The sequence below is a fragment of the Nannospalax galili genome, unplaced genomic scaffold (assembly GCF_000622305.1).
Source record: "Nannospalax galili isolate Female #2095 unplaced genomic scaffold, S.galili_v1.0 scaffold18, whole genome shotgun sequence".
Classification (NCBI taxonomy): domain Eukaryota; kingdom Metazoa; phylum Chordata; class Mammalia; order Rodentia; family Spalacidae; genus Nannospalax; species Nannospalax galili.
The window spans coordinates 8,939,293-8,957,053 of NW_008346548.1; the positions used below are offsets into that span (position 1 = coordinate 8,939,293).

At 36.4% G+C, this 17,761-nt stretch overlaps 2 protein-coding genes across 5 annotated transcripts in view; one reads left to right on the forward strand and one right to left on the reverse strand.

Annotated features, from left to right (window-relative positions):
• The window catches only part of Iqcb1 (IQ motif containing B1), a 53,299-nt gene extending 38,841 nt beyond the window's left edge, over window positions 1-14,458 (reverse strand). For 2 of the 3 annotated variants that reach the window (XM_029568223.1, XM_008842923.3), the window contains exons 1-6: window positions 14,354-14,458; window positions 13,394-13,505; window positions 13,013-13,175; window positions 10,339-10,468; window positions 5,894-5,987; window positions 1,765-1,864 (exon numbers count right to left, since the gene is read on the reverse strand). In XM_029568223.1, the coding sequence (XP_029424083.1) occupies window positions 1,765-1,864; window positions 5,894-5,987; window positions 10,339-10,468; window positions 13,013-13,175; window positions 13,394-13,505; window positions 14,354-14,455 (701 nt within the window). In that variant the 5' untranslated portion in view covers window positions 14,456-14,458. Of the gene's footprint in view, window positions 1-1,764; window positions 1,865-5,893; window positions 5,988-10,338; window positions 10,469-13,012; window positions 13,176-13,393; window positions 13,506-13,861; window positions 14,290-14,353 lie in introns of those variants that run through there. The other variant, XM_017800567.2, reaches the window with a different exon arrangement.
• An 89-nt stretch (window positions 14,459-14,547) lies between these two features.
• The window catches only part of Eaf2 (ELL associated factor 2), a 70,697-nt gene continuing 67,483 nt past the window's right edge, over window positions 14,548-17,761 (forward strand). The window contains exon 1 of one of the 2 annotated variants that reach the window (XM_008842924.3): window positions 14,548-14,734. In XM_008842924.3, coding sequence (XP_008841146.1) covers window positions 14,629-14,734 — 106 coding nt within the window. In that variant the 5' untranslated portion in view covers window positions 14,548-14,628. The remainder of the gene's footprint in view (window positions 14,735-17,761) is intronic. The other variant, XM_008842926.3, reaches the window with a different exon arrangement.

Consider the following 17,761-nt stretch of genomic DNA (forward strand, 5'->3'; position numbering starts at 1 on the left):
TTTTTAAATTAAAAATATATGGTAGGGTATATGTCTGGCATGTTAAGACATGACCAAAGTATTTTCTACAGTGACTGTACTATTTTATATTCCCACCAGCAATGAATAAGTGAGCTATCTCATTTACATCCCTGTTAACATTTGGATTAATATTTTAAATTTTATCCATATTAAATGGGTGTGTAGTGTTATCTCCTTACTGATTAATGGTTCCATAAAAAGCTTTTCAATACCAGCAAGTGAGAGATGCCTGCTCAACATGTTGTGTGCATGTCACATGAGCCTCCTCATGTTCTAATGGACCAAGGAAAGAAACTTGCCTGTGGTGGAATTTAATACAGTCTTTGGCTCCACCAATGTGCACTCAGCTGCACAGATGAATTGCAGAGGAACATTCATATTTGAAGGATCCTTGGCCTGTAATTCAGTCTCGCAGTATACAAGCTCTGTGTATTGATGTTTTATGATATGGACCCTGTATTTTGCAGGGTTTTGTTTTTTTCTCTTTTGCTTTTTAGATGAGTATGTATATTGATATTTTAAATTCATCTTTGCTTTTTTTAGAGGAGTTTACAATCACCTTGTAACACAACAATAAACATTTCCTTTCTAAAATCCAAAAAAAAAGCTTTTCATGTGTTTGTCATTCATATAGCTTCTTTCATTAAGCATCTATGCCTTTAGTCCATTTCAAGTTGTTTGTATTAAACGTAGAGCTCTTTATAGATTGTCAATATAAGCACTTACTAAGATATATGCTTTAAAATGATTTCCCCCCCCAGTCTATAAATTGTCCTTTTTATTCCATTGAAAGTGTCTTCTGAAGAATAGATTTTTAAAAAGGTTGAAGTCAATTTAAGTCTAATAAATTTCTTATCTGTGGATGCTATTTGAAATGTAAGGTATTAAAAAAATTAGAATTACACCTTTAATTCCAGGCAGATCTTTGTGAGATTGAAGCCAGCACGGTCTACATAGTGAGTTCCAAGTCAGCTAGGGGAACAGGGAGATCTTGTCTCAAAAATATTCATTGAGCGTTAATATAAAAATTACTCAACTGTAAGCTCTGTGAAGACAAGATTTATAGGTGAATAAATTTTGTAAATATAATGACACAGTATTTGGTACATAATACCTGCTGAATAAACATATATTAAGGAATGAATTATTCAACTAAGTATATTCTTTTTGACCACAAGAATTATGTAATATTTCTTTTATATTATTCTTTAGCATATACTACAACTGTGTTGTTTATTAAACAAATGTGACTAAACATTGTATTGTGATCCTAATTTTTTTTTCTTTTTAAAAAATTTTATTTTTTAAGATTTTCTTTTTGACAGGGTCTCCCTGTAGTGGGGCTGACCTAGAACTATGTAGACCAGGCTGGCCTTGAATTCACAAGAGACCCACCTGCCTCTGCCTCCTGAGTGCTGGGATTAAAGACATGTGCCACCACACCTGGCAATTTTTTTCAATTTTCATAGATAGACCTTGATCCTAATATTTTTCTTTAGCTATCACACCAATTCTCTTTTCTAAGCCTGAAATTTGGCTGAAGATTTGTAGCTCTGAGATAAATTTGATAAAAAATTTCCAATCTTTTGCAGTATTTTATATTAACTTTTTCTAAGAGATAATCCTAGATCTTAAGTTTCAGGTACAAGTCATATGCAACTGATTTTGGCAAAACCGCAATAAAATTAGTAATGCTTCTGATTAAAAAATCAAAAATCAGTACCATTTTGTAAATTAAGTCACCTGTTGATCTGCAGTATATTCTGTAGCAGAGTCATGACTATAGATCCTATTTGAACATTGTCAGTTTGTAGTAAGTGTAACAAATGGTCGCTCTGCAGTACTAAAGGAACACAGAAAAAAAAAAGGTTAAAGACTCTGTAATAAGGCAAATAAGATTTTGTCTTTTGAAAATCAAGCATGGCCATTTGGGCTAAACTTTCTGGCCTTTTATACCCTATAAAAAGATTTTAAGAGTTAGGCAGTTTTAAATGGCCATAAATAATAGGCAATCCATTTTTATAAAGTTATAGTCAAGGGGACAACTATAAATACCAGGGCAAAGAATTATTACTTCTTTTTAAGTTGAAATAATTATCTCCTAAACTCAAATCCTTTTTCTGGTAATGAATTTCAGTGAATAAATAATAATCATAATGTTGAATAAATGCTTTATTGGTTTATAATTTTTAGGCTTTGAATAGCCAGTTATAAAAATGTGGTACTGAGTACTTAAGCAAGTTGTTTAATTTTCCAGAACTTCTATTTCATCATCTCTGAATCTAGAAATAAATAACTCTTACAATGGGCTAAGACATAATGTACTAGAAAAAAACCATTCCCCATAAATGTCAGTTTTTATTCCCTGCATCAACTGAACACAAGACTAACTAAAGCAAAATGTCAGGTATGTTGTAAGCTGGCTCTGCAGTGATCACTCTAGCTTTCATAAAATAACTTTATTCTTTCTTTTTCTATTTCCTGAGATAGCAGGTTTGCTTTCCTTCCGACACTGAATTATTCCTGTTCATCATTTCTATGTATAGTCCATTATTTCACTGTATGTCATTTTTCAAATGTTTAACAACCTAGAAAAAAATCTAGTTCTATGGCTTTTTATGTTGTTACTTCCGTAGTTAAAAAAAAAAAAATCCCTGGGCCTGGGCCTGGTATGATGGTGCATGCCTTTAATCCCAGCACTCAGGGAGCAGAAGGAGGTGGATCTCTGTGAGATCAAGGCTAGCTAGCCTGGGTTACAGTGAGACCCAGTCTTATAAAACAAAAACAGTAAAAAAAGAAAACAAAATATGAAAAGAAAAAAAAAAAAAAACCACCCTGTAATTAGAAGATGTATTTTCCATTTTTATGTACTTAAATGTTTATTAGTAATTCTGGAATTAAGTAGGAATTTACTAAAATCATAAGTCATATAGTTCATATATAACCTTTCCTTTTACTCTGTTGGAAAAATTTATGCTAATTTATTAAACAATTATTCCATTTTATATTTTATATTGTTTGCCTTACAAAATTCCTGATTTTCAAAATAGAGGCTATTTGGTACTAGGTAGAATAAGTCCTACATCACTTAACTTAGAACTCATTTAAATAAAAACAAACCTATTTATTTCGTAATAAAATTTTCAAACATACCAAAAAACAGATAGGATAATAAGTCCCCATAAACTAATCAATCTTAACAATAATGAGCTTGACCAAATTTGTTCTGTTTTTCCATCCATTTCCATTTCAGTTGGAAACAAATCTAAGACATCAAATTATTTTATCCATAAATATTTCAACAAACATTGCCTGAAAATAATAACTGCTGAATAATAAAACATAACCATTGACCTCTTAATTTCATCAAACAATTAGACAAGTGTTCCAAGTTCTAAGTGTATGGTGAACTTTTAAGTTTGCTTCAATCAAGATTCAAATAAGAGGCAGATAATGTGGTTATTTTTCAAATTTAAAATTATAGATTATCCTTTTTATTTTCCTTGTAAATTACAAGAAAAATAAAATCCTGTAAAGTGTCCTATGAGCTTCTCATGGTCTAGTTCTGTTAACTGCATTCCTGAAGTGTAATTTGTTCCTTTAATTTTCTCTAAATTGATAGTTGGCATTAGAGGATAGAAATGACTCAGGTCTGAATTTCTGGCACATAAGTTTTAACTGTGGTGTTATGATAATCCATTAGGAAGCACTTAGTGTCTAGTTTTCTCTTTTTAAGATGCTGTCAGCTATAGCTAATCAATTCCTACATCTGCATTCATGAGGGGTTACAAATAGATGTTATTCTTCATGCCTTTTAAATTTGTTAGCTGGAAGACTCAGAGAAAAATTTCCTCATCTATGTGTAAGGCAGACTAAAGGTTAGATTCCTCACTTAATTGTTAAAAACAAACTGAATCAATTAACTAGCTGGCTCCGGTGGTAAAACTGAGTGTGATTAAATCCACTGCAGTTATTATTATTAAAGCTCAAATTTTTCTTCATTTGGCTAGCAGAGGTCTCTAATTTTTTTTTTTCTCTTCTTTCAACCTGTAGATTCCAGGGATTGAATTCAAGTTGTCAGGTTTGGCAGTAAACATCCTGCTAAGCCATTTTATCTGCTCCAGCAGAAGCCTCTTTATGCTGCCTTCTGAGTCCATTTACAAAATCCTGATAAACTTTGATTGCCTCCTTTACATCTGGTATTTAGGATACTTAGTCTATTTGTATACTTTCTATCCTTGGCCTATAGTCATTGGTTTCATCATAGGAGTGAGTCACTTTATAGGGAAAGGGTTGTTAGAAACTCCATTTTTGATGTATACATTTATTTTTTGCACAGTAGTTTTATGATCATTTAACATATATATATATACATATTTTTGGTCTTTTTGAAACAGGCTCTCTCTGTAGCCTCAGCTGACCCACAACTTGCTATGTAGAACAGGCAGACTTTGATCTCATAGAGATCTGCCTGCTTCTGTTTCCTGAGTGCCGGGATTAAAGGTGTGTGCCACCACACCAAGCTTTTATACTTTTAATACCTACATTATGGTTTCCTATTAGCCGTAGGAAAACTATCATTTTTGTTATAGTTCTTTTCAAAATGGAACATGGTATATTTTAAAAATTATTCAAGTATTTCCTTTCTCTCTCCTTTATCCAGTCCTTAAATACTTTTATATTTTTGGTTAACAGTTTTTTTGTGTTTTTTTTTTTAACTGAGAATTTATAACATTTGTTACATAATAGGAAATAGAAAATTATTTAGGAGTGTCCCTAAGTGATATGGATATAATCACTAAGAGTTATAGTAACTGGAAGTAGATGCCTTTAGAAAAATGGGTCATGGGATGGGCTATAGCACTAAGGACTGTGCTTTTCAATACTTATAGAACTATTTAACTCTATGTTGTATGCACAATTCTAAAGGGGAAAAAACAGAAATAAAGATTCAGTTCAAGTTACTACCTATGAAAGTTTGAACACTTGGTCAGTTGGTGATGCTGTTTGGGGAGATCAAGGAATCTTTAGGGGGGTATGGCCAAGCTGGAGGAAGCATGTCACTAGCAGTGAGCTTTGAGAGTATATAGCCTCACCCATTTTCCAGTTTCTCTCTGGTTTCTGTGCAGGCTTGAAGATGTGTGTGCTTAACTTCCTGCCATGTCTCCCCCATCATGATGGACTCTTATCCCTCTTCAACCACAAGCCCAATAAATTCTTCCTTCTATAAGTTACATTGGGTCATGGTGTGTATCACAGCGAAAGAAGAGTAAATAATACACTACCTAATTAAAAAACAACAACAACAAAAAAACCCAAAAAGAAACCCTCATTCTTACAGTGTGGCATTTATGCGGTATGAAATTTTTTCAAAAGAGTAACTGTGTAGCTGGGCGTAGTAGTGCATGCCTTTAATCCCAGCACTCAGGAGGCAGAGGCAGGAGGATCTTTTTGAGTTCAGGCTAGAGGAAAACCGTCTTAAAAAATAAAAAGAATAACTGTGCCATGATTATGAGGAAAGATTACTTTCTTAGTCTTAAAAAAACATAAAATTAACATATTTACATTTTTCAATGTAAAAATAAATCTTTAATCAAATAACTTTGAAGTTTAGTAAATTTTCTAAGTTTGTCCTTACTTACATAGATTGAGTTAAATCATATCTAGTCTAGCAACCTAAATCTAAAGCTGGATATAAAATGCTACCTGTAATTTTAAAAATTAAATTATTTTCCCAAACTGTTAAATCACTAATTGATATCTCATTGACTAAACAGAAAAGAGAAATTTATATTTTATCAATATTTCCTTTAATATTTACAAAGTTGGTGGTATATTGACTACTGGTTATATTAAAATATTTTTCTCTTACCATTCTGGATGAGTTGAATATGACCTCCCAATAGCCAGAAGAGAGAATCAGTCAGAATTTGGAAAAAATGTAATAAGTTATCTTTCTCTTCATCCTTAACACAAAAGACAAACCCAATTTATTTTTGTATATTCTGTCTATATAAAAAAATAAAGAAAAAGAAAAAGACCTCTCTTGAAAGAGTCAGAGGACTTAATTTCTGGATTTAACTACTTATAAAGTACCTGAACTTATAATCCTGAGTTTCTTAACCTGTGGTTTCAGTGTATTAATATTCTATCTACTATACATAGCAGTTATCCAGATAAAACACAATATATAAATTGATAACTAGAACTTAATACCTGCTATGCAATGAAATGATTTGTGGAGCTTTTTAAATATACCTGTAAATGTACTGAATCTGAATTTCCAAAGCTATAGTCTAGACACCTGCATTTTCATAAAGTTAGATGAGTTATTTAGATATACAGCCAGGGCTGAAAACCATGGCAAAATGCAAATGCAAATGTAATGATGCAAGACTTTTATTATTTTCAGTTCCAGTTTCTACTCTATGATTTTATGAGAGCAGACATCAGGTCATTTCAGTCCCCACTATAAATCACTGTCTACAGTAATTCTGATACAAAGGAAATGTTCCATTAATATTCATTCAATACATAAATGACTTTTTTTTTTTTTTGCTTCTATTCTTGTGGGAAGTATAGTGAGGAGTTACATCAGGAAACAAAGCAGATTCCAATGACAATGTTTGTCATTTACTGATCATATAAACTGATGGAGGCTGTGTAAGGTCACTAAACCTGTCCATGACTTGAATGAGTCTACTGCAGCACAAGTGATAACAGTAAAAATCACATTTGTATTAACTTAAATACAAAAACTCTCCTATAGAAACACAAAAGAAATATCATACACACACAAAAATATCACAATAGATTATGATTCCTGTTCTAGTTTGTTTCTTCATTGCTGTGACAACACACTCTGACCATTACCAACTTGGGGAGGAAAGGGTTACTTGTCTTACATCTCCCAGGTCACAGTTCATCAGGGAGCCCAAGTTAGGAACTTCAGGGTAGGAACCTGGAGGCAGAGCTGGCCATGGAGGATCACTGCTTACTGACTTGCTTCCCTGGCTCCTGCTCAGCCTGCTTTCTTATGCAACACAGGCCCACCTGCCCAGGGGTGGCACCATCCACAGTGGGCTGGGCCCTTCCACATCACTCAACAATCAAGAAGGTGCCCCATGGACATGGCCACAGGCCAGTCCAATGAAGGCAATTCCCCAGTTGAGGGTCCCTCAACCCAGGTGTGTCAAATTGACACTGAAACTATCCAGCTTAATTCCTCTCAGACCAGTAAACCCCTTTTTCCAGTTTCATCCAAAGACACAAGAAAGGGAATCATAATTCTTGTCAATCTCAAAGAGAGATGTATTTCTAGATGTCCAAACTATCCTTAAAAAGCTCATTCATTAGATGGTGTCATCCACTAATTCATAACTTCTGACTCAGGCTAACAAAATGTCTGTAAATCATTTTAAAGTTCTTGAACAGGCATTTTTTTTCTCTTCTGATTTTGATGGAGAGATAACCAAACTTGTTTGTAGCTTGGACCAGAACATCCTATATATATCCTATTGCCTACATACCATCAAATTTTAAAAAATGAATGAAAAAATGAAACCACCTATGTCCATCAACCAATGAATGCATAAATATGCCTGGATGGGGCTGGAGAGATGGCTCAGCAGTTAAGAGCGCTGGCTGCTCTTGCAGAGGACCCAGGTTTGGTTCCTAGCACCCATATAGCAGCCAACAACTATTCATAATTCTAGTTCCAAGGGATGTCCCCTTCTAGCTTCCACAGGTATTTCACAGCAAAGGTGTACTTACATACATGTAAGCAAAACACTCATACACAAAATAAAAATAAGTAAGTCAGCTGGAGAGATGGCTCTGCAGTTAAAACCACTGGCTACTCTTGCAGAGGACCAGGGTTCGATTCCCAGCACCCATATGGCAGCTAACAACCGTCCACAGTTCCAGTTCCAGGGGATCCAATGCCCTCTTCTGACTTCTGCAGGCACTGCATGACATGAGTACGCTTACCTACATGCAGGCAATACACTCATACACATAAAAATAAGAAATAAAAAACTAAATAATAATAAGTAAATTTAAAAAAATTGCTTGGAAAGTACTAAGTAGATAGGACTAATAATAAACTTGTGGTTTTTGTAGACCTTTTTTTTTCCATTTTGATTTCATCCTGTGGGTCAAGTGCCCTATTTCTGTAGCTGATTTACTCCATTTGCTGAACTTAATAGATGATTTTTATTTCTTTGCAAATTTAATAATAAAGCAAAACACTAAGTATTAAAGGCTGTATGAATAGCAATGATCAAAACTATATTTATAATGAAAAGAACCAAATATATATTACTCACTAACCATCCCAAATCAGAAATCTAAAACTTTTTGAGTGTCAACATTTTGGATTTTGAAGTTTCAGATTAGGGTATGTTCAGGTATGTTCAATTAGCAAAGGCTATGGAAACATTCCTAAATCAGAAAAACCCCAAAATATAAACCACTTCTGGCTCTGAGCATTTCGGATAATGAGTGTATAATAGCAATTATATCAAATAATATATATATAAAACAATATACATATATTTAATTATATTATGGGTACTAATATATGAGCGAAAAGAAATTATTAATACTCAAAGGAGGATTATTAAAGTGTGTGGAAGCAAAGATAAAGCTTGAACAATGGCCTGAGTTATTTTTGAGACAGAAATCATTGTAATCACGTGTAAAGAGAAGAAAATGAGTAATAGTGAAATAAAGTAATTTGTTTAAAGGACTGAATGTTAATTTGTAACACAAACAGAAAACGAATGAACTCTAATACAAGTTTTCAAAGATCATGTTGCTTCACTGACATGAATTAAATCTAGCAAATATGCAAATATTTATCTAGTGCTAATGTCCCTCAAGATGCCAGAAATAGAATTTATGACCAATAAGCTAAATCCTCTGCCAATAGTATCCTATACTCTTAACATATTGGCAAGCATATTGTCCATACTGTTCTATTTCATACTGAATTCCACTCCTGTATTTTTTTAAAAATAAGAAGACAATAGTCTTGAATTTTTCATAAGAAACAGCTAAGATCTTACCTAATTTATTTGCCCGATAATCACTTAGGTGCAAGACAGTATCTTTTCTACATAAAAATATAACATGATGACAAATGTTTGAAGAGTTGGATTTGTTCATCCTGATCTGAACATTACACAAAATATAAAGGTATCAAAACATTCTAAGCACAGGGGCTGGAGAGATGGCCCAGTGCTTAAAAGTACTAGATGCTCTTGCAGAATACCCAGGTTTGATTCCCAGCACCCATATGGTGGCTAACAACTGTCTGCCGTTCAGTTCCAGGGGAAGCTGATGCCACCTTCTGACATCTTTGGGAATTGCATGACACGGGTACACTTACATACACGCAGGCAATACACTCAATACACATAAAATAATAAAGTATTTTTTGCCAGGTGCGGAGGCGCATGCCTGTAGTCCCAACACTTGGGAAGCAGAGGCAGGTGGATCTCTGTGAGTTTGAGGCCAACCTGGTCTACATAGTGAGCTCCAGGTCAGCTGGGGCTACCAAGAGACCTTGTCTCAAAAAGACCAAAAAAAAAAAAGTATTCTTTAAAAAGAAAAAAAAGCCAAGCATGGTGGCACACGCCTTTAGTCCCAGCACTTGGGGGGCAGAGGCAGGGGGATCTCTGTGAGTACAAGGCCAGCCTGGTCTACATAGCGAGTTCCAGGCCAGTTGGGGCTACAGGGAAACCCTATCTCAAAAAGATCAAAACAAGAAAGAAAAAAAAATAAAAAGAAATTACAAGCACCCTTTAAGTATGTATAATTTTATGTGTCAATTTAAAAAACAAAAACTGTAGTCTTAACTAGCCTGATGTGTAGAAATAAACAGTTTGAGGCAGCTAGAACAGCCTAGAAAGAAGTAAGTCATAAAGAAGGAAGTTCCAAAACCGATGTACAAACTTATGTTAAATTTTGTACTTAACTATGCACATATAAGAGGAGGCTGTAAGAAGAGGCTCGAGAAGTTAGCAGCAATTTCATCATCTGCCACTGCTGGGTATAGAGTTTAGAGTTTAGGTTCTTCCATATTAGAAGGTCTGAGCTGACACTTTCAGCTTTCCATTTAAACCAACGGACTACATATAAAGAGTAGACCAAGAGCAATCCTCTAATCATAAAACTGTAGTAAATTTATCCTGAGAAAGGTTAAAACTAATCCTGGATTATACAGTGAGACCCTGTATCAGGAAAAAGGGAGGAAAAAAAAAAAGAATTTAGATGAGTTGGCTACAGAACACAAAACACTAAATAACTACATGCCTTGATTGCATTGATGAAACATGTTTGCAATTGTCGCCCCAAGACAAGAAAATTTTCGGCAGCTGATGGAAGCAATTCCTTGTAAAATTCCTCTGCATCTTCTCCCGGATCTAATCCCACACAGCACTGGCTGAAATAAGAGTGTAAATTTGTGTTAACCATAAATCAGTTGCATATTCAAACTTCCATAGACATTGTGCCTCAATGACAATCTTAAGTCATTCTTTTGCTGACAAGTCCATTAAAAACTTGTTCAAAAATTAGTCTAACAACTTCCTAGAAAACTAAACTGGTGTGAACCTTGCTTGCATTTAGTTCTAGGGCTCACATATCCTAAAAATCATTATGCTGGTCCTTTAGGAAATGAAAGATACTTGGTTTAGAATAAAGGGAAATAAGCTAAGTTTCCAGTGAATTGGCTACAATCACTAAAAAGCTAAAGAATACCCCTGACGAATATCATTTAAGTGATGTATTTTAGGCTTCTGACAGCTGAATAATACCAATGGTGAGATTAATCTTCAGAGAACAGATAAGAAATTAAGCACTCTAGTTTTACACCAATTTTTCTTTCTAATAGCTCACTTTCTCAAGATCTGTAAATTATCTGCCTTTATATTCCTCACATCAGGAGGGAAAACAACAAAAGGGTTATCTAACTATAATAGGAACACGTTACATTACACATTATGGATGAAAAAATTTAGAGAACTATGCCTTCTTGAAACTGTACATAAAAGCTATTCCTTGGATGAGTTGATTATATCCAGAAATATCAGTAATAAAAAGTATTTGTATGGTAGTTTAATAAAAAAAAAAGCCTCTAACTCAAGAGTAGTAGTATAGTATTACTGTCAGAGTCTTTTCAACAAAATGTACAGATATTGATAAACAATGATAATTACATATTTAACATGGCAAAGACCTAGCAGGCTAATGCTCACATATCAAGTTTTTACTTTCTTTTTTAAAAAATGTTTTATCTTATTATTTTATGTGTGTGAGTGTACTGTCTGCACATAGGTAAATGCACCTGTGTCGTGCAATGCCCAAGGAGGACAAAAGAGGCTGTCAGATCCCCTGAAACTGGAGTTATGAACAGTTGTTAGCTGCCATGTGGGTGCTGGGATTCGAACCTGGGTCTTCTGCAAGAACAACCAGTGTTCTTAACCGCTGAGCCATCTCTGCAGGCCCCAAGTTTTTACTTTCTATTTGGTTTTTAAATTCAATTACTTAGTACACTATTTGATATAGCATTAATAAATAAATCATGTTCAACCGATAGCTATTATATCTAAATACATTTAAAGAATTCTGATTTTCTTTAAAAATTTATTTTTATTACTTATTATGTTGTATGTCTTTCTTTTTTATATTATTTGTGTTTACTGAATTTTTATGTATTTTTTACATTTCGGGGGATAAAGATGATTAAGAACTAATTCCAAAAATGGCTAGGTGCTAATCCCAGTATTCAAGAGGCAGAGGCTGGTAGATATCAGTGGTTAAGAGTGCTGGCTGCTCCTGCATAGGACTTGGGTTTGATTCCCAGCACCCACATGATGGCTAACAATCGTCCATAACCTCAGTTCCATGGGAATCCAACGTCCTCTTCTGACCTCTGCAAGCACTGCACATGGGTGCACTTACATACATGCAGGCAATACACTCATACACATAAAAAAGAAAAAAAAAGAAAAATAAGATTATTATATACATTTGTTAACCGTTCTTTGTAAATGCATACTTTGGCCTTTATCTAATAATAACATACGATTAAGTAGTTTAAAAAGTTAGGCTCTAAGACACAGTATAAATATTGACAAAATCTGTTTGGTGGGGATAGTTCACTGAAATCAAATGGGATGAGGCAGGAGAGGTGGCTCAGCAGTTAAGAGCAATTGCTGCTCTTATAGAGAACAAAACTTCAAAGCCCAGCACCATGTCAGGAGGCTCACAACAACCTAGAACTCTAGATACTCTACATCCCCTTCTGGCGTCTGAGGGCACCTGCACTCACATGAACATAACCACGTGTTACATATAATTCAAAATAATAAAATGAATCTTTGAAAATCAAATGGAAGAGGCTAGAGAAGATGAATTCAGTTAGCATACATTTTGAGTTACTTAATCAGAAAGTGGCTTAGGCACTGAGAATATTTTATTGCCTCCTTTTACTCTTCCTGTTTTTACATGGGATAGAAAAGTGCTCTTTCTAAATTTATTGACAGGATATGGGTTACCTAATGAGTTCATAGTTTAGATAGCTAAATCAGTACAAAGTAGAATGAAGTTTCTATATCTGTTCTATAGTACTTGGTACATATTTTCATTTTGGCACCTAATTTGTTCTGCCTGTATCGTATGTTACTGTCATACAATCTCTAGTGTAAGTTTTTTAAGTACAGAGCTTTAATTTATTCATTTCTTCAAATATTTCTGAGTCAGTAAGGAGTGTATTAACCACATGGGATTCAGCAGTGAGCAAAAGAAATTATCAATAGAGAAAGAAATCTTAGATCATCAATTATAATTAGCTACAAGTAACAGCATACACTATGAAAGAAAAGTACAATCAAAACCCATCATAGAGAGTTCTAATCCTGTTAAAATGATGAATAAAAAACAAGCAATTGTTGAAAACTAGAGCAAGCTAACTTACTCATTTTACCTTAGTATTTGTGTAAGCTGGGAAATTGTAGTCCAACCACCCTGGATTCGAGAACAATCTTGACTGAGGACCAAGAGGCAATACTGAATGAGGTCATAACAATATATATCTTGTTTAATTTTCTTCAACTCTGAGCTTCCCAAAGGGGTGTTGTTTATTATTTCTAAGGCAAAAGAAAATAAGATATCCTTAATTCTGCTCAATATATCCAAGAGTTATTTGTATTTTTATATGTTGCAGTCACTAAAATATGTCAAAAAGGAAAAATTACTAGTCCAGCATTTAAGGTTTTTCTAAACAAATTAGAAACCGAGGCTAACACCATACCAATGATAGAAAAAATATTTAATATTTTTCCCAATTATAAAACTATTCTCTTACCTTTTAACTTCAACAATATAACAGGGACATTTTGTTCAGGACTTTTTGCGACTTCAGCAGCTAAAGATAAGATCCTTGGGTCTGTACCTGTTGGCTTCATTTTTTCTATCACCTGTATTTTAAAAGAATCAAAATAAACATCAAAGGACTGTAAAAAATATTCACTTGCAGGCTCTAGAACCTGGGTGCTTAATTATCACACAAAACATCCAGTGTACCTTAAAAGGGTTAGAAGACACACAGGTTGAGGGGAGACACATTCACTCACCCACCTGGAAAAAATCGGACAAATCTGCTTTGGGCAGAAGCGGGAAGATAATCTGACCACAATTACCCTGAAAAATCATCCCCTGCTATAGTAACTGGGAACTCCTGAATTCTCTTATACAATGCCTCTCCCAACTTTCCAATAAATGTATGAAGTAGTAGAAAAAAGTGACAACTTCTGACCAATTCTTAATGTATTACCTAGTTGCTGCAGGGTCGCAGCTTCAGCCTTCGTCTTGGAGGCATCCCTTAGGGCCCTGCCCTCTACAGCCTCCAGGAATCACTGTGATGGGAACCAAGAAATCCACGCGCGCGGCTCTGCTTGATCCTAACCCCCGCGGTTCTCGCCTCCATCCCTCTTCCCCTCTCCGGAACGCCCCCTGTTCGGGTCCCAAGACCAGAAGGCCAGTCTCCAGGTGCCTAAAGGTCAGAAAGCCATTTCAAGGTAACTGCTTCGCTTCCAGTCAGGTCCAGGTACCGAGGCTCGGCGACCGTGCGCGCGGTTCCAGGCCCAAGGCCTGGGGAACGCCACAGGCCGCAGCCGGCTTTGTCCCCTCCTCAGGCATCAATTTCCACACCAACCCTCCGGGAGGGGCGGGGAGGAGGCCAACTCTCCCGTTAGAGGTCCCACAAGCCAGTTCGCTCGGTTTCCCCGGCCCTCGCCTCTTCTGGTCGCCCCCTCAGGTCCGTTACCTCAACTTCGCTTAGCATTCCTCTAGCAGAGGGCCATATCGCACCGCGAACCTCAGTGTGGCGCGTCCGCAGAGTGTGCGTCGCGACGCGGGAAGGGGGCATAGAGGCGGGGCAATCTCCCCCAGACAGCCAATCAGAATTGAGAGACTCGAGGGGCGGGGCTAGCGTCAGGCGCAAGGCGGAGCCAGTGGGGGCGGGAGCTCCTGGCGGGTGCTGCCGCTTCGGGCTGAGGCTGCAGATGATTGTGAAGGCAAAGTGGGCATCCGAGGACCGGGATGAATGGACCAACCGGACTGTCGTACCTGGGCCGTCGCGAGCGCGTGCTCAAGTTAGGCGAAAGTTTCGAAAAGCAGCCGCGCTGCGCCTTCCACACTGTGCGCTGTGAGTAAGGACTGCCCCGGGGACACGGGAGGCGCCTCCTGGGACTGGGGCGTGGAGGCGAACTCCTAGATTCCACCCCCGCCACCCCTGCCGAGACGCGGCGGGAGCAACCCGCTATCCCGGCTCCAGTCCTCGGTGTAGGCACGTGGCGTCCAGCTGGTGTGGGTAAACCCTGGGCGGTGTAAGTGAGACCGACAGCCCAGAGGGGAGATGTGCACATACGCAGGAATGACTTCGGGGAAGCATGACAGGTAGATGATGCCGAGTGGAAGAGAAAAGGCTAAGGTGACAGGTGGAACGCAGGACCGAATGCAGGGCAAAGGGAAGGCTTTGATGCTCCCGAGACCGCACTTTTTTTCTCTCTTTTGGCTGATGAGGGTTCTTGTTTAGTTTGTTCTTGGGACGAGATTCAACTATTTCAATTTCTTTCTCTTTTGGGTCTCAGATTTTGTTGCCAGCTAAAGAAAATGTACCGATTATTTAGGTACTGAAAGGCGTTTTACTAATTTCTTTACTTGGACGCTTTTTTATCTCCCTATGATTTCTACCCTTTGGTTTTCTTTACGTACTCTGGAACTAATTTTAATGAATTATCTTTTATATTGTTGGGAAGTACGTTAAAAAGGTTCTCGTGTTTTAGCAGTTAAATGATTTAGATGTCAGAAAGAAAAATATCACGTCGTTTTTATGTAAAACCTTTTTGCATGATGGCCCTGAAAATTCTAGAGAATGAAGGAAACATCAATGAATCATGACCTCTTACATTTTTTTGTGACAAAATTAAAGTATTTTTCACTTCCTTTCTCCAGCCCAGTCCTTCCTTACTATCTCATTTTTCTGCCTTTCTCACTAGTTCTGTCAAGTTGCCTTGCATAGTTTATATTCTGAAATGCCAAGTTAAAATTGTTTCCAAAACTTTACTTAATTTGTAAACAATCTATAGTAACTCAGAGTAAAGATAGGAATAGCCAATGATTTTAACCCTCCACATTTACGAAGAGGTTTTATTAAGCAAAAGTAACCCGTTTGTTAGAATAAATAGGGAGATTTACTAACAAGATCTTCAACAGTATCCCTTGTTTATTTTACCTTGGATGACCATTCTCTATTACCCGAAGTTCATCACGATGAAACAGGTAGTGGCATTCAGGCCCTGTAGTTTCTTTTTCTCAGTTTCATTTTCCTAAAGTAAGATAGGGTTCTTATCTCATCTCTCAATGCCTTTTTCTTAAGTAGTATGCCCTTTTCCACTTCCTTCTCAAGGATGCAGTAATCTTTTCTTTTTCAAGTAACCAGGCTTAAAATTACAAAATTTTGTTCAAAATATATATTTTATAACACGTATACATTCTCCTCTAACAGCCACAAATCTCAAATCAAATAAATAAAATATAGCCTCTGAAAAGTGCCTTGCAGGTGCTTCAAAAACTTCCATGTATGAAGACTGATTGAGGGGCTGGAGAGATGGCTCAGCAGTTAAGAACACTGACTGTTCTTGCAGAAGACCCAGGTTCGAATCCCAGCACCCATATGGCAGCTAACAGCTGTCCATAACTCCAGTTCCAGGGGATCGGACAGCCTCTCTGTCTACCGTGGGCATTGCACGACATGGGTGCACTTACCTACATGCAGGCAAAACATGCATACACACAAAATAAAAATAATAAAATATTAAAAAAGACTGATTGATTGATTGATTGATTGCAGTGTTGGAAATTGGCCCCAGGGCCTTGCATATACTAGGCAAGTGTAACACTGAACTATACCCTCAACTTTATAAAGGTTCTTAAAATGTTGGAATCATATTTTCAAAATCCAAGTCAGCTGTTCTAGCTACAAGAATGGCATAAAAATATGCAAAGTGATAATAATAACCACAAAGTAAACAAACCTAGATTCTATGCAGAAGACATAAAAAGGTTTTCAGTCTTCTTTTTTCTTAATGAAGTAGTCATAATATGACACATAATCATTTTAGGTTTATTGAAATAAAACTTGCTGTTATCCTTGAGAACAGGCTCCTACTTAACTTGACCCTCTCTCTTAAAAACCCACTGAGGGGGCTCAGAGATGACTGACCAGTTAAGAGCACTGGTTGCTCTTGCAGAGGACCGGGGTTCGGTTCCCAGCACCCACATCAAGGCTAACAACCATCTGTAACTTCAGTTCTAGGAGATCCAAAGCCCTTTTCTGGCTTCTGTGGGCATTGTATGACATGGGTACACACATACATACAGGCAAAATACTCATAAAAATTTTTTTTTGAAAAAAAGAACTTAGGAATGGAAACTATGAAATAGAGAAGTTTTGTATTTATACAGGGCAGATGGACCTAATTTAAAACCAGCAAGCCAACATAATTTGAAAGAAAGTAATACTCTATGTACAGGAGCAATTGTGCCTGTCTTTTTTATGCTTTGGATAAGCCTAGGTATAAGTCCTGGCCTTTGCCAAATGCATATAGAATGTGACTTTGAGAACACTGTCTAAACTCTTAGCCCCAATTTGCATATGTGATTTTTTTTTTTAGATTTTTCTGGAAGGATTAAGCTTGCATAAGCAACACACTACAGTAGTTAGAAAATGGTAAAGAATAGTCCCCATTACTTTTTATTAGTTCTACTTGTGAGTGTGTGAGGAGTGCTAATGCATGTAATTTACTTGTGTTCTAAAAATGATAAACTAAGTGCTTAGCAACAGATGACTCATCACAGAGAAGAGTTTGAACAACTCATTAGAATTAATTTTGGATTTAGTCTAAAGCTAGCTTTATGGTTTCTATCCAGGTAAGGGCTCATAAAGAGAAAATTTCCTGTTTTTAGTGATACCATTTATTACTGTCACAAAATGAGCTGGTAAGCAGTAACTACAGCAAGATTGTCTGCCATTCAATTGGGCCCACCCACCAAAAGTAGTTAAGCTTTAGTGTGTGCAAATATCAGAAATTACACTAATTTAAAATAGTTAAATTTACACTTTTACAGTTGGGGTTCTCTGATCAGCACAACTCAACCATCTTTTCTCTGC